This window comes from Arvicola amphibius, chromosome 1 (genome assembly GCF_903992535.2).
Source record: "Arvicola amphibius chromosome 1, mArvAmp1.2, whole genome shotgun sequence".
NCBI classification, from domain to species: Eukaryota; Metazoa; Chordata; class Mammalia; order Rodentia; family Cricetidae; genus Arvicola; species Arvicola amphibius.
This window is the reverse complement of record NC_052047.1, coordinates 185460735-185476325: the sequence shown is the minus strand read 5'-3', so window position 1 is coordinate 185476325 and position 15591 is coordinate 185460735. Positions and strand designations below refer to the sequence as shown.

The following is a 15591-nucleotide window of genomic DNA, read 5'->3' as shown; positions in this document are numbered from 1 at the left end:
AGTTAGTTGGCATTCCTTTCTTTTCTACCTCCTTTGGGCTCCTGCCTCCAACCCCTTGGTACGTGCTTACGTGTAGTGACTAGCCATCTCTCCTCAAACCTCCCAAACTCATCTACCCCGTGCGCATACTCCCGCCCCCCATCAGTGGCTACCCCCTGTGACTCCGCTGATCGCCCATTGTATTTCTCACCTGTTTTCCCGGTGGGTCTCCCGGCGGTGGACTATGAGCAGGGTCCTGCCCGCAGTGGGAGCCCAATCCACATTTGCCTTCTAGTTCAGGAATCTCCCGGCCCCTTGTGGCGCGGCGCAGACAGACTTGGGAATTGTTTTTCCCTCCTTCCAGATCACACCTTTTTAGGATACTCCTTTTCTGCACTCTTAGTACACAACAGGAGTGCTGTCAATTCTCTGGCCTCAGAGAATTTGTGGGTTGTAGGCTTAGGATGGCGTCTGGAGAACGCTGAAAGAGCAACAACCTGGTACTAGGGGTGGGGGCCGAAGAACTGATGCTGTCGGTCTCGGTGCGGAGTGGCTAACGCCGTAGTGGGGATTTGCATTTGAACGCAGGAGGCCTGGGTGTGTGGATTTGAGGGGCCTGTGGCCAGACCAGGGGTGCGTTTGGGTCCTGGCGAGCGCGTGTTTGCAGAGGGGGCCGTTTGTGTTGGCAAAGAGTGTATGTTTGTGTTTGCAGGAGGGAGTGTGTGCATGTGTGTTTGTGTTTGCGGAGTGTGGGGGCGGCCGGGAAAGGTGGCCAGGCTGTCACTCAGAGATCAGGGTGACAGGCGCTCCCTCATCTAGGCGCGGGAGCTCTGATTGCAGATTCAAGGAAACAAAATAGCAATTGTAATTACGGGGCTTTGATAAGATAAAGGAAGAAGGGAGCTGGCCGGGAGGCAAGCTAGCTCGGGAGGGAGGGAGAGTGGCCTACGGGAGCCCGGTGGAACATTTGCATCTGTCAGTCACCGCCTACTCTGGGTGCCTACTGTGGAGAGACCCATTTCTCTCTACCTCCAAGAGACACGGAATTTGGGGGAAACGAGAAGAATCCCGAAGATTTGGGTCATGCTCCATCCACTTTCTGGGAGTGTTCACATATAAAAGAATTTGATCTCTCAGAGGCGGGAGGCAGGGATAAAAAGTAGGAGTAGGGGGAGTGCTGGTGTCTGCTGAGGGCCAGGGCAGTGACACTGTAGATGGTTGATCACTAAGGTTCAGCTCTGGAGGAGCTGCTTCCAGCCAGGTGCTCTTCCCTCTATGTACACTCTCCGTGAGGAACTGGGTTGCAGGCTCTAGGGACAGGAGGGTTTCCCTGATCCCGGCCTTTGTCTTGTTCCTCAAGCTTATTTTCAGAGCGCTGTGTTCATGGTGGGGAGAGGGCCCTTGGTTTTGGGAGGAGCCTATGCTTTGCTTTCCATTTGTTTAGGCATTCACTCATTAACACATTCAAAAATAAACACTCTTGAGGGCTTCTTATTCATAGCACATGAAGTAAAGTCCGTGAGCAAACAGACATCACCTTTGCCAGCTTGGAGCAAGGCAAAAGGGGGCAGACAAGTCATCCTGAAGGCCTGCCAGCAAAGCACACAGCCAAAGGAAGGGGCCGGCCTTGTTTATGGACACTGGAGCCCCTCTGACCTATCTTCCCCTTCATGGACCCCAGAGGGGTTGAAGGGAGCTATTGCCTGCCAAATCATTACCAGATACAAGTGTGCAATAACTGGTCTGTCTGGCTATCATCTGTTGGCAGGTGAAGCCAAGTCTCCTTGGGAAAGTCACCATGGGTGGAATGCAGTCTAATGCTCAGCCAGGTTCCCCCCACCCATTCATCCAACAAACACTGCCCACAGAGCAATTCTGCCAGCTCCGCCATGAGCTGGAAGTCCTGAACTCCTAAGTCCCTTGCCTTCAGGTCTGTGTGGATCAGAATTCGTGAAGGCAGTCACAGATGGGCTCAGGAAGTCTACTTCTCTGAGGAAGGCTGAGAGGGACTCCCTGGAACTCATCCTATATATTGCTGCACGCTTGCAGGGCTGAGACGGACTCCCGGGACTCGCCCTTTTGTAAACTGCTTGGTGCTTGCATTTGCAGCTGGGAGTGGGGAAAGATGGGATACAGAAAAAGGAGAGGCAGGCAGAACGGGAGTGTGTTGATTGACAAGGACCTGCTTGCTTCTCTCTGACCTCTGAAGACTTCCTATGGCCAGAACCTCTAGCTCTACCCCAGGGACACAGGGTCAGTAGATGGAGGATGTGGTGAAGGCAGCAGCTTGGTGGACATCAGGACTTCACCTGTTCCTCACAGATACCCGGCCCAGGAAATCTCTGCCTACCCAGGCAGTGCCAACAGAAACAAAGTAGTGGATGGGGGCTCCCAGAAGCCCTAAGAAGAAAGCTATGAGGTAGGGGCTGGGAAAAGTTTCCATGAGTCTACCTTCTCACCAGCGCCACCCCCTCCCTGACAACAAGACACCAGATACCTGCCGGCTCAAGGAAAACTAATGGAACTCGGGGAAAATGCTAGGTAGCTCGGGTCCAAGTCCTTGTTCCTCAGGTAGAGTTGCTCAATGTAGTTATCTTTGCCCGTGCCAACGGCTCAGTTTTAGAAGAGGGACGGACAGTGACTGTGGGTCCTGCAGGGACCTTTGGGCTGCTACCACATAGATGCCTCAGGGTTCCTCTCAAGCTTTCAGGCTAGTGGGGGTGAGGTGGGGACGGGCAGGGGCAAGGTTGATGGTGATAGTGGGGTGACAGGAGGCATCCCTTTCTCCAAGGGACTCGTTGGAGATTCTGAGACTTGAAACCAGTAGGCCTCGCTTCTCAGAAAGGTGGAGGAGCCCGGTCCCAGTAACGCACAAGGGACCCTCTGCATTGGTATCCAGAGCACTCCGCTGTTAGCTGCTGCTTCCTAAGGGGACAAGTGCGGCCGAAGCACGCAGTGGGCGACTCAAAAACAAGCAAGGGGACCAGATATGTAAGCAGACCCGGCCCCACGCGGAGAAAGAGTCTTGCGGGACTCAAGCGCACAGGACCCCACCAAACCTGCTGTCCCAGAGGCGCCCCCCATCCCTGGGTCATCCCCTCCCAGGGACGCTGGAGGAGACAGGCAAGGGTAGTGGGAGGTGCCCAAAACAGCCGCCCCCGCCCCTCCCGCGGGTCCCCAGACCCCTCCCCTGGGCCAGACCCCCAATCCCAGTCCTGCCCGCCGCCCCGCCCCGGGCCGCCCCGCCCCCGCCCCGGGCGGCGACCCGGCTTCAGCGCCCAGCCGGGGGTGCGGGCTCCGGCCGCCCGCCCCGTGCTCCCCCCCTCGCGGCCGGTGCGGCGCCCCCCGCCCCTGCCCTCCCCCTCCTTCCCCACCTCCCCACCCACCCCGCCGACCCGTTACCCTCCCGCCTGCTCCGACTCCTGAGCAGCTAGCGGCCACCGGCTCCGGCAGCGGTGCAGAGCGGATCAGCGCGCGCGGCGAGCACGACATTCCACGGGACCCGCCGAGCCGCGTCTGCATCGTCGCTGGGCTCCCGCACCCGGACCATCCTCGGCCTCCGCCCCTTTGGCTCGTCCCCCCGCGGCCTCCTGTGGGACAGCGTAACCCCGCCCGGGCTCTCGGTGCTCCCGGGGCCGCGCGCCATGGGCAGCCCCCGCTCCGCGCTGAGCTGCCTGTGAGTACCGCGGTCGCCCCCGCGTCCCGGTCTGCCGGCGCCCGCCGCGCCCTCTCCGCTCACCCCGCGCCTCTCTCTTGCCCGCTTTTGTCTCCCACAGGCTGTTGCACTTGCTGGTTCTCTGCCTCCAAGCCCAGGTAAGGAGCGCTGCGCAGAGGCGGGGGCCGGGCGCGGGGGACCCGGCTGACACTGTCGGGCAGGGACACGAGGACCGACCCTTCGGCCAGCGCAGCAGGGCTGGAAAGAACCTTACAAATCCAGCCCCAAACTACCCCGAGGAGGGATCTAAGGAACAGAGAGACAGTGTCCTGCCTAAAGTCACACAGCGAGTGAGTGGAGAGACTAGAGCCCCAGGGTCTTGAGCCCCGCGAGTCTCAAACGCGTGCCAGCCAGGTCGGGTGGATGGGAACTTTACCTGTAGCCACACCTGGCCTCCTAGGAAGGCGGGAGCTGGAGCCAGCGTGTGTTCCTTGTCAGGGGAAGTTGGGTTGTAGTTGCAGCAAAGATCTTCTCCGCTGCTCTCTTGGGGAGACTTGTGGCCGGTTTCAGCCCACGATCGTGTTAGTCTAGGCCCTTTGCACTCTCAACATTTGCTCCGTAAATTTGTCTTTATAAATGTCACGGGTCGGGTAGCGTTGCCTCGCTACTTAAAAGCACCCTGCTCCTCTAGGAAGGCCCGGGCGGGGGGCCTGCGCTGGGCAGGGAGCCCGCTTCCCTGCTCCGAGCTGGCCGGGAGCCCCAGGGTGTTTCCCAACAGGTGGGTCCAGATTCTCCCTCATCCCGGGTTCATCCATCCTGGGCTGGGTCTGCGCGACTTCCCCGCGGGGGTTGGTGGCCTGAGCCAGCATGTTGGGGGGATGCCCCCAGTCCCTGCTGGCTGCTTGGCGCGGCGGGAGGTGGGTACAAGGGCAGTGGGGGCCACTCGGGACCCCTGGGCGGAGTAGCATTATAATGGCGTGCTGTGTATTTTTCAATTTCCTAAAGGTAACTGTTCAGTCCTCACCTAATTTTACACAGCATGTGAGGGAGCAGAGCCTGGTGACGGATCAGCTCAGCCGCCGCCTCATCCGGACCTACCAGCTCTACAGCCGCACCAGCGGGAAGCACGTGCAGGTCCTGGCCAACAAGCGCATCAACGCCATGGCAGAAGATGGAGACCCCTTCGGTAAGGCGCATTCCCCGGACCCTGGAGAGGAAAGGTAGTTGTGGACCTCGCCACTCCCCGCCAGCCCCAGCTACAGTGGCCAGAGAGGCTGCGAGCTCCCCAGCTGAGAAGGGAAGGAGTTAAGGCAAGAAAGGTGCCTTGAGGGTCAGCTGGAGAGAATGGTAGGGAAAGGACCCTGGGGAGGATGTGGCCCACAGGTGCCCTCTCTTCCCTGCTCCGCAAATGAACGAATCAGAGAGTCGCCCTTACAACCTCCCCCCTTCATATACCTCTTTCCAGCTGCAGGTGGAGGCAGAGGGTTCAGGGTAGGGGGGCCCAGATTTAAGGGAAGTTCTTGAAAGAGGATATGTCGCCAGGGCCCACAAAAGGCGAATGGGAGAAAGGAGCGAGAGAAAGCCCTAGTTTGCCCAGCTTGGAACAGGGGGATGCTGCAAACTGATCAGTAGGGTCAATTGCACAGAGAGGCTAGGCCTGGAAGTTAGACCCCGGGCTCCAGTTGTGGATGCCCCAGGGGGCTGAGTTGGCTGGCGGCTCCCCGTAGGGCTGCTGAGTACAGGGAGCTACCGGGGCAGGGGCTGAGGACTGATTGATTTCTAAAACATTCAATATTCCTGTCCTGAGATGGGGCCAATTCCCAGGGTCCTGGAGGTACCACAAGGAAGGCAAACCCTCCGGGTGGCTGGTGTTGTTTTTAGAAAGCGATTATTGTAAGTTTAAAAACCTTTAAATAATTACCAACTTAACCCAGCATGAAAGGAAAAAGGAAGACTATTAAAATGTAATAAAAAGGTGAGGCATTTTAAGAGCTAAGGAGGAAAATGAAGAATGATATAAAACAGAAAAAGAACCAGGCCTTTTCTTTTTCAGATGTAGAGTTTGAAAGAACTTGCAAGTCTGTAAATGTTAAAAAAAAAAAAAAAAAAAAAAAAAAAAAGAGGCACAAGATTGTTCTCTGGGAATCTCCGGAGAGCCCTGCGTCTGGCAGAGCGATTAAAGCTCTTCTTGCTTTCACCTTTTTTAACATTTCCTGAATACTTTCTCCTCTTCTCGCGCCAGTTTGGGGGATCGAGTATGTCTCGCTGCATTTTTTCAGCATCGACGTAGCTGACTTCCCTTCAAAGCTGGAGGAGGAGACATAATTTTCCTGGGATAAATCTGTCACTGGGGTGGAAGAATAGGTTTGAAAATGTTAAGCTTTCCAAAAGCCTGGTTGGGAAAGCCGCTGTAAACTGCATGGCCAGACTCCCCAGATCGATCCGAGGAGAGTTGGGGCTCTTTGGGTGGGGGTGGGGGGCAGCCTGCCTGGTGGCCAAGCTCCCCTGCTGGGCTGGCAGAGCCGGCCTTCAGGCCCTTTGTCCCTCCAAATTGGCTGCTTGCTGCCCTTCTCAGCTTCCCAACAAGGAAAAGGAAAGAATGGCTGGCCCCTCCAGAGTCCACTCTACTGGAGCAAATGGCCTAGCATCCTTGGGTTTTGGGGTGGGAAGGGGAAACATGGCTAGCAGTGATGGAACTGATGCCCACTGATTTCCCTCAGACTCGGGAGAGGCTTCCAGGGTTCCTTCTACAGGGCAGAAGTTGGGGTCCTGAGCTCTGAAAACAGGGACTAGGGAGAGCGGTGGAGAGGTCCCAAGAAAAGGCAGAGGTACCCACTCTGTCATTTGATGCTAGGCTGGAATCTTCAGAGGAGGGTTTTCTTCCCCCTTCCCTTGCCCGCATCCTTCCCTGACAGTGAGACAACTGCTTCTGTTCTACCAAGTAGGCATGAGAAGAATGAACAGATTGCCTGGGTCTGAGGAGAGATGAGCAGGAGGAGAGGTGAAGCACTTCCCTGCTGACCTGGGGACAGATGGGGGGACTTCTGGGTCCCACATTTGTGCCTATGGGAAGAGAGGAAGCATTAGTAGCTAGGCAGTGTGGGGACTTCATTGATGACCCCTGGGCTTCCCATCTCTGGCAGTGGTGAGAGAGAGAAAGAGAGAGAGAAGAGAGAAAGAGAGAGAGAGAGAGAGAGAGAGAGAGAGAGAGAGAGAGAGAGAGAGAGAGCAAGACAGAGAATAGTCTCTAAGAGAACAATTACATAAAGAAGTGGTCAAGCCCAGGCTCTCAGGCAAGTTGACTGTCCACATGAACTGGAAGGAGAAAGAGAAGGGCACAGAGTTCAGTCTCAGGCTTCTATCACCCCTGAAAGCATTTGGCCTTTGCCTAAGAAGCCCATCTGTAGTGGAGGCTAAAAGAGAAAAGACAATTGAGTCGTTGGTGTCTACATGTTAGAGCTGGACTCTGGTGACTGGGAAGCCAAGGGAAAGGGGCAGGATCTCCTGCCTGTGTCTGGTTCCAGAAAGTAGTCTGTTGAAGGAGGGAGAAATGCTGCCCTGCTCCTCTTCTGAGCTTCATCTCATTCTAGAGAGAGAGAGAGAGAGAGAGAGAGAGAGAGAGAGAGAGAGAGAGAGAGAGCACACAGGTGCCCACAGTGGGTCCTGCTGTGGCTGTGTGGGTCTTGAGAACAGGACTCTGGTCCTCTACAGGAGCAGTACGCTGAGCCATCTCTCCAGCCCCTCTCTGTCACGTCTTGAAGAGCAGGGCTGCCCAATGGTTGGAAGATGGCCAGGGCTGTTAGACCTGAAGCAGCAGGAACAGAAAAGGATAGTTTTTACCTTTAGCCTCATGGTGGGGGGCCACCACTGTTCCCAGATGTTCTTAATGAGCTCATGATATTGTGAGATCTCTCAATGTTAGCTATGGAATCTACATACTTGGTATCTCAACCTAATAATATTGGCTTCTAGCATGAAAAGAGAAATGGAGATTCGGGCTTCTCAGTTTGATGCATCCAAGCAGTTCTATGAAACTCAGGTTGTAAACTGTGATCTGGTCCAGCGCTGAAGTCTCGGGTTCTGAAAAAAAAAGAAAAGTTGCTCCTTCTCAGGGCTGCCCAGTGCTTAGCGAAGTGGGCTGGGGCTAGCCTGTGCTTCCTGTTCCTAGCCCTTGGAGCATTTGTTCCAGGGTTAGGCCACAGCCCTGGACCAGCCGACTGGGGTAAAGCTGTGGAACACAGGTCACAGATATAGTGACCATCACATGACTTCCCTGACAGCAAAGCTCATTGTGGAAACTGACACTTTTGGGAGCAGAGTTCGAGTCCGTGGAGCTGAGACGGGACTCTATATCTGCATGAACAAGAAGGGGAAGCTCATTGCCAAGGTGAGGTTCCAGAAGGGAAGTGGGGCTTGCGGACGTGGTGTGGACCCACTGAACCTCTCTAGTATATTTTAATCTCAACAGCGTGGTGGATATGCATGGTACCTTGGTTCCCATAGGGTCTGTCCAATGATTAGATGATTAGGAGTAAGAGGGTGAGATGCCAGAGAGAGAACCTATGAAGATAAGGAGGAAGGCCGGGAAAAGGGTTGGGGGTGGTGATGGCAAATTCCATATATCTTTTTAACAAATCGCCAAATTGCTTTGCTATTATGTCCAATTACATGGTACCAGCATTTGGAATGTTCAGTAAGCCGCAGGCCCAGCCCCTCGGCCTAGCTCTGAAATGGCCCCATTAGTCACGGCTCCTCTCCAGCCTCAAGATCCCAGCTCCTCGGCTTCAGGGTTTGGGCCTCCAGAGTCCCCTCCCAGGCTTCCCCTCCCCCGCATAGGGTTGCTGTCCTGGGGGCTGATCCTGAGTCCGGAGATGCTGAGGGGGGCAGGTGGAGAAACGCGCGCGAGCAGCCCAGGCCAGACTGATGGGCAGTAGGCCAGAACAGGCAGGCTTTGGGCCCCTCAGCTTCGGGCCCAGCCCCTCCGTAGACAGCCATGTGTCACTGCTGCCCAGGAGGACAGGAAGTTGCCGGGTGGGCTGCGGGTTGTGAGGGATTAGAGAGCGGGTGCCCGGGTAGGGGGTGGGGCTGGGCTCGGGCTCCCCTCGCCATCTGCTGGGGTGCCCACCTGCTGTCTGGGGCCGCTGGCCCTCTGTCTCACATGGAGGGAGGCTCCGTAACATCACGTCTGCCCCCACAACTACCTGCAGAGCAACGGCAAAGGCAAGGACTGCGTGTTCACCGAGATCGTGCTGGAGAACAACTACACTGCGCTGCAGAACGCCAAGTACGAGGGCTGGTACATGGCCTTTACCCGCAAGGGCCGGCCCCGCAAGGGCTCCAAGACGCGCCAGCACCAGCGCGAGGTGCACTTCATGAAGCGGCTGCCGCGGGGCCACCACACCACCGAGCAGAGTCTCCGCTTCGAGTTCCTCAACTACCCGCCCTTCACGCGCAGCCTGCGGGGCAGCCAGAGGACTTGGGCCCCGGAGCCCCGATAGGCGTCCTCCCGGCCCCTCCCCGCGCCGCCCCGCTGCGGACTCCAGCGAGAGATCGCGGTCGCGGCACTGTGAAGGGGAGGAGCTGGGGAGCAGCCTTCTAGTTGTGGATATTGTTTGCTGTTGGGTTTTTTGTTTTTGTTTTTGTTTTTTTTTTGTTTTGTTTTGTTTTTTTTTTTTTTTTAACAAAAGAGAGGCTCTATTTTTGTATTCCACTGGCTGTGGTGTCTGTCTTCTTAGCTCTCAGGAAAGCCCGGTGGTGACCTGAGGCTGGGTTCCCGTGGGCCTCCCTAGGGTGGGTGGAGGGCTCTCTAGTCTGGCAGACGTTCTCCTGAGGTCCCAGCACTGGCAGGGCACCTGGCCAGACCAGCCAGGGCCACTCTGTGCCCCAGGCAGGGGCAGGGAGCAAAAGGTTTGGCCTAGGTCTCAGTCCCTTAGGGGTGGGTGTCAGTGGGGGTAGCTGTGTACTAATTACTATTAAATGACGGAAATGTTTATTTAACTTGCATATTAGAAATGTGTGCTGGAGAGTGAGTCCCGCCAGGGATAGCCCCTTCCCAGGTTCTGTCCCAATGGCAGGTCCAAGGCCACCCTCTGTCTAAGGCCCCCCTCCTGTTTGCCAGTTTTCCCCTTTAATCCCCTAGAAGGGAAAGACAGAACAGGGAGGGAAAAGTGGAAAGATTCTCAGTTGTCCTTGGAGCTTTCAAATGGGGACCCCCCCTTGCTCTGCTAACTCTTTCCAAGCCCAGGGCCAAAATGAAGAATAGGCTGGAGCCCTCTGTGGTTGGGGTGATGAACCCCTTTGGCTGTTTGTGTAGTCAGAGACTGTAAAGCTGTTAAAGTCTATAGAACCTGACTCCCCAAAACTGAACTAGAACAGCGTCCAATGTCCAAGGTGTTTTGGTGGTGGTGGTGGTGGTGGTGGGAGGTTGGGTTGGCTTGGGTTGGCAGTAGCCACGGCTGGTGTTGGTAATCGTGACATGGAACAAAGTTAACTTTGGGTGATCCAGGCCAGAGCTGTGAAGAGAAGGTGCTGAAAAGCCTAATGCACAGTTGTTCAGGAAGAAGCCGACCTGAGGGCCTGGGTCTTCAGGGAGAAGAGCTAGGCAGGAGGGAGGCTTTTGGGATGAGTGTCATGCCATACCAAAGGAGGCTCAGAAGCGGGACTCCTGTACCCAGAGCCAGCCCACTCTGCACAACTCAGGCCTTCCATCCTGGCTGTTCCTACAGCCCAGCTACTGGGACAGTCTAGAAACTTCTTCCCTATAGGCCTCTTTTTGGCACCTCACTTGGCATGGATTGGGGCAACCAAAGGCTTCCTAACCATGGGGGCATTCCAGGGTTGTAGCCCAAGACCCAGGCTCAGTCTTTCTAGGTGGATCAGGATTGCCACGGCTCAGTGGAAAGCCTGAAACAGAAGTTGGGGGGGGGGTCCTCGGTCCCTGCTGACCTCATCCCAAGGTCTGCTGGAAAGAGTGAGGGCCTCTGGATAGAGTATGGTTGTTGGGGTGTATAGACACTGGGGGGCATAGGGAAGGGGCTCCAGTTAGCTCTTCCAGCTCCCCAGCTCCTGGTGCCCCGTCCTCTGCTCCCCTCCCCCTTTAATTAATTCTGGGTGAGCAGCCTGGCTTTATTGTGCGAGGAGCTGGGGTCTCACTGTGGGAAAAGTCACACCTTCTGAGCAGCTTCTGATGCCATGCAAATGAAGAGAGCGTCCGGGAAACGCTTTCATCTGCACGGTCGCCTGTCCAGCCCCCAGCCCAGTAATTACCCACATTTCATTTGTTTGAGAGCAATTCCTGGGGAAAGACATGGGGTGGGAGGGTGTCTAGGGGGGTGATGGAATGTCAGGCTCTCCGCCTGTGATCCTGGCTACAAAGTGAGGCCTGGCTGGGCCAAGGGTGGTCGGCGGTGAGGCCAAAGCTAAACCTCAAGCCTCTGACCTAGGAGCACCTGAGTCTTCGGAGGTACCGCGGGAACCGAACTTTGTTGGCATCTAGGTAGAAGAGGTGAGCACTTAGAGGGCCAGCCCTGCCCAGAGACGGGAGAGGCAGGCGGGCAGGAGGGTGGGAATCTGCCAAGGCTGCCTGAAGCTTTTCCCCAGGCCAGGGACCCATGGGAGCTGAGCACAGAGCCGTAGGCTGAAACCAGGCTGGAGCACCCAGCAATTTGTTTATCTTTGAGTTGCTGCCTCCACAGAGCCCTCACTAATGGGGTTTTACAGCCCACTCAAGCTGCAACTGGCCAAGAATCAATCATTACCACACTTAGTGGTTTGATAGTTAACAGCCTGAACTGAAGCCAAACTGGTTGTTAACTGTGATAGCAACTGATTTCAAGGGGTTATTGCTAGCCCAATAGGCTCAGCCATTTATTTGGGGGGAAACAAGCAGGGTGCTGTGGCAAGGCCCAGAAAGGGGAGGAGGACTGGGCTGTGCTCAGCCGAAAGGCAGCCCACTCTGTCCCCGGGTCAGCTGTAGGAATGGTGGAGTTCTGTGTGGAGGCTTAACCATCCTGCCTGAGGGCTGTGTGAGGCCAGGTTAGCTCCACAGAAGACCTCTCCGTTCCACCCTACACAGGGTCTGCCTTGAGTCTTCTTTTTCACATGTGCATTGTTGTTAAACGGGGTTTCCTGTATCCTGGGCTGGCTTCGGCCTCATTGTTGTCGCCCCCTAGCCTTGAACATGCTCCTCCATGTGCCCTCAGGCATAGTGTCCTTAGTGCCTCCCAGGAGACCCTCACAAGGACAGCTCCCACAGGGGAAGCCCAGCTGAGTGGTCAGGCCTCTACCCAGCAGACAGGGCTGGACCTGGGCTTCCCAGAGTCACGCCAGGTCCAATCCCGAAACCTGCTTTTCATTTCAAAACCACCAAAGACCCAACCCAGGTCTTGACTGGAAGGAAGGTACGAGCACGCTCTCCACCCACAGCAACACGAACATCACACATTCTAGAATGCTCCTGCGGCAAAGGACCTTCTCCGCTCTCCAAGTGGACAGCCCGTAACTCAGCAAGCCAGAGTCAAAGTTAGAGCATTTCCAGGCCCAGGCTGCCTGTGGAGAGCTCATAGGTCTCACCCTAATGCCATTCATTCGGTCAATAAATATTTGCAGAGTGCCTGTTATATGCCTGACTATTCTGGGCAGAGAGGATAGGGCAGGAAAAAACAAAAAACCCCGAAAATCCCCATTGTTACGTGCTCAGCTTCTAGAGGGAGGCAGGAGGGGGCACAGCTAACAGGACAGAGTATCAGACACAATTTCAGAGACGGAAAGCAGTGTGAAGGGCGGTGACTGGCGTAAACAGCACGATCAAAGAAGGCCTCGCTGATGACTTCGTGTTTGAACAGACACCTGTTGGGGCGAGGCTCTCGGATGGGGGAGGGGCGCCCAGGTAGAAGAACACCTAGCTCAAAAAATAGAGGGGACTAGGAAAGAGCGGTGTGGCTAGAATACAGGTTAGAGAAGACGGGGAGTGGGGCGGAGGAGGGTGTTAGAGGCTAGAATACTGAGTAGAGACCAGAGAGGTGGCAGGGCCTGCGTGGAGAGCAGATCATGCAGGGCTTGACTGGAAGGGCTTCAGATTTGCCCCCAGTGAGGTGGTACCCCATTGTGAGGTTAGGACAGCAGTGTGCCGGGATGGGAAGGCAGGTTTTAACAAGATTGCTTCTGCTGCTGTGTTAAGAACAGACAGTGGGGGGCAAGGGAGACAGAGTTCCAAAGCAGCAGGGAGAAGCTAAGTGATTGATAATAGTGGATTGGGAGAGGTGAGAAGCGATTGGAATTTGGTGGGGTTTTTTGTTGTTGCTTTTTGTTAAGGGAGGGGCAGGTAGAGATGGCAGGACCTGCAGGTGGGTTTGGATGTGGTTTGGGCAGGAAGACAGGTGGCCAGGGGTCCCTGAGGCTTGAGCAACTGAAAGAGTGGAGGTGCCATTTGCTGAAAAGGTTCCAGGTGGGGCCGGTTTCCAGGGAGGATTGGGAGTTTGAGTCTGGACACGTGAAGTTTGAGCTGACTCAGTATTCCAAAGGAAACAGCGAGTGGGCAGCAACTCGGATCTGGAATTCCAGGGTAAGGGCTCCTTCTTGTGCTCTAATAGGAGGGGTGCTGGACACACAGGCGATGGATGGCAAAGCCCAGAGACGAACAGAGTCCCAGGCAGTGGGGAGCGAAAGGGTAAAGAGATCCAGCTGGAGGACAAGTGGGGGTTGATTTTCTCTTCCCACTCTGTGGACAGCAGACTGGGTGGCAAGTCTTTACCCACTGGGCCATCTCACTAGCCTCTTTTATTTTATTTTTGAGACAGTCTCATATTGCCCAGGCTGGTCTTGAACTCTTGATCCTCCTGCTTCTGCCTCCGTAGTGCTGCAATGGCATGCATTTGGCACCATGCCTGGCTTATGTGGTACTGGAGATCAAACCCGGGGCTTCGTGCATGCTCAATAAACACTTTATCAACTAAGTTACATCACTAGCCTTACTTATCATTTGGGAAAAAAGGGCTCACTGAGATGCCTGGGCTGGTCCTGAACTCATTCTGTAGCCCAGAGAGGCCTTGGGTTTGCCATCTTCCTGCCTCAACCTCCCAAGTAGTGAGGTTTACAGTTGCCCTAGTTTGCTCCTCCTTTGCTGTGGTAAAACACAGACTAAAAGCAGCTCGGCCAGGAAGGTGTTTATTTGGCTTACAGGTTACAGTCAGTCATTTAAGGACGTCAAGGCAAGGGCTCAAGCTAGTAACCCATAGGCAGGAACTGAAGCAGAGACCACGTAAGAATGCCGCTTACTGGCTTGCTCACAACGGCTTGTTCAACCTTTCTCATACCACTCAGGACCACCTGCCTAAGGGCAGCACTGCCCGCATAGAGCTGGGCCCTTCCCACATCAATCAACCATCAATCAAGAACATACTCCCCAGACAGGCAGCCAAGAACAGGCTGATGGAGATAGTCCTTCAAGTGATGGGCAGCTTGTTCTTCCCAGGTGACTTGTTTCTGTCAAGTTAATGAAAACTGCCAGCAACAGACCCGGCACTGCTGGGGGAGGCTGCTTGTTCATTTCCCGGCTGCCCAGACTCCTGAAATAACCGCAGAAACTGTATTAATTAAATCACTGCTTGGCCTATTAGCTCTAGCTTCTTATTGGCTAGCTCTTACATCTTAATTTAACCCATTTCTATTAAACTGTGTATCGCCACGTGGCTGTGGCTTAACCGGCAAAGTTCCATTCGTTGTCTGTCTCTGGTGGGACTCCATGACTTCTCCTGACTCCGCCTTCTTTCTCCCAGCATTCAGTTTAGTTCCTCCCCACCCCCACCTAGCTCTATTCTGCCCTGCTATAGGCCCAAAGCAGTTTCTTGATTAATCAGTGGCAATCACAGCATATAGAGGGGAACCCCACATCCTGGCACCACCAAGGTCTGTCATGTTTTCTATATTATACTACTCACTCTCTGGTATTTTTTGGGTTTCTATTTGTTTACTAGATTCTGGTCTGTCTAGCTGTACTTTCCAGAAGAGCAAGAACTTCGATATAGCATAGATGACAGTGAATGATGGCCACTTCAGTCAAGAGCTAAAGCAGGTACAGTCTCTGAGACTCTGAATGGAGAGGGCTGCTTGGACGCACCTTGTATCCAAGGAGACATAGGATGCATTAGCATAGGTGATGTGACTTCTGTTAGACAAGACTGACCTGACCTGGAATTCACAATGTAGCCCAGGCTAGCCCTCTTCTCTCTCTCTCTCTCTCTCTCTCTCTCTCTCTCTCTCTCTCTCTCTCTCTCTCTCTCTCTCTCTCTCTCTCTGTTTTACGATACAGGTTTTCAGCCTGTGTAACAGCCCTAGCTGTCCTGGAACTAACTCTGTAGACCAGGCTGACCTCAAACTCACAGAGATCCACCTGCTTCTGTCTCCCAGGTGCTGGGATTAAAGGCATATGTCACCTCTGCCCAGCAGCCTTGAACTCTTGACAGCCTTTCTACCTCAGTTCGCCAAATGTTGGGATTATAGGTGCGAGGCACCATATCCAGATCACACCTATACTGTTTAACTAACAGAGACCCCAAACCCATTTTCTGAAGTTGATACATGTTCCCCAGACCTGGACAAATGGAAGTCAAAGCAGGACCTGCTGGCCTGGAAACCTCAGAACCTCTCCAAATTCTACTTCCTTGGCTGCTTTGGGTTTCCATAGCAACCAAGGGGCTTCAATAAAGATGGTAAATGGGGAATTAAAAGCCAGAGAGAGCAGAGAAGAGAGGAGGAGCAAATGGTGGCAAGACAGATGGGGAGCTGGCAGGAACGCCAGGGGGATCCCCAAGTCTCATGTGATTCTGGAAGTTTGTGCCAAGAAGGTCCTTTTGGTTGCTCTCCTTCCCATCTGGGTCTCTTGCTGAACCCTAAGACGTAACTGTCCATCTGGGCAGGCCACGGACCGACTGCTTGCAAGCCCCCTCCCACTGGTTGGC

At 54.7% G+C, this 15591-nt stretch overlaps 1 protein-coding gene across 7 annotated transcripts; it reads left to right on the top strand.

Moving 5' to 3' along the window:
- The first annotated feature begins 3623 nt into the window (after window positions 1-3623).
- Window positions 3624-9132, top strand: Fgf8 (fibroblast growth factor 8). Of its 7 annotated transcripts, none has more exons than XM_038346357.1 (6): window positions 3624-3655; window positions 3756-3792; window positions 4326-4412; window positions 4673-4820; window positions 7915-8021; window positions 8842-9132. In XM_038346357.1, exons 1-6 carry the CDS (start codon window positions 3624-3626, stop codon window positions 9130-9132), a joined length of 702 nt encoding a protein of 233 aa, XP_038202285.1. The 7 variants fall into 7 exon arrangements, with proteins under 7 accessions (XP_038202285.1, XP_038202276.1, XP_038202249.1 ...); XM_038346348.1 differs by having other exon boundaries at window positions 4640-4820; XM_038346321.1 differs by having other exon boundaries at window positions 3756-3984.
- Window positions 9133-15591: the final 6459 nt, after the last annotated feature.

Bases quoted from the DNA above. Each gene is read 5' to 3' on its own strand.
- Fgf8 (XM_038346321.1), top strand. From the start codon at position 3,624: ATGGGCAGCCCCCGCTCCGCGCTGAGCTGCCT. The intron at 3,656-3,755 runs GTGAGTACCGCG...TGTCTCCCACAG, and splicing joins CGCTCCGCGCTGAGCTGCCT to GCTGTTGCACTTGCTGGTTC. The intron at 4,413-4,672 runs GTGGGTCCAGAT...AATTTTACACAG, and splicing joins CCCAGGGTGTTTCCCAACAG to CATGTGAGGGAGCAGAGCCT.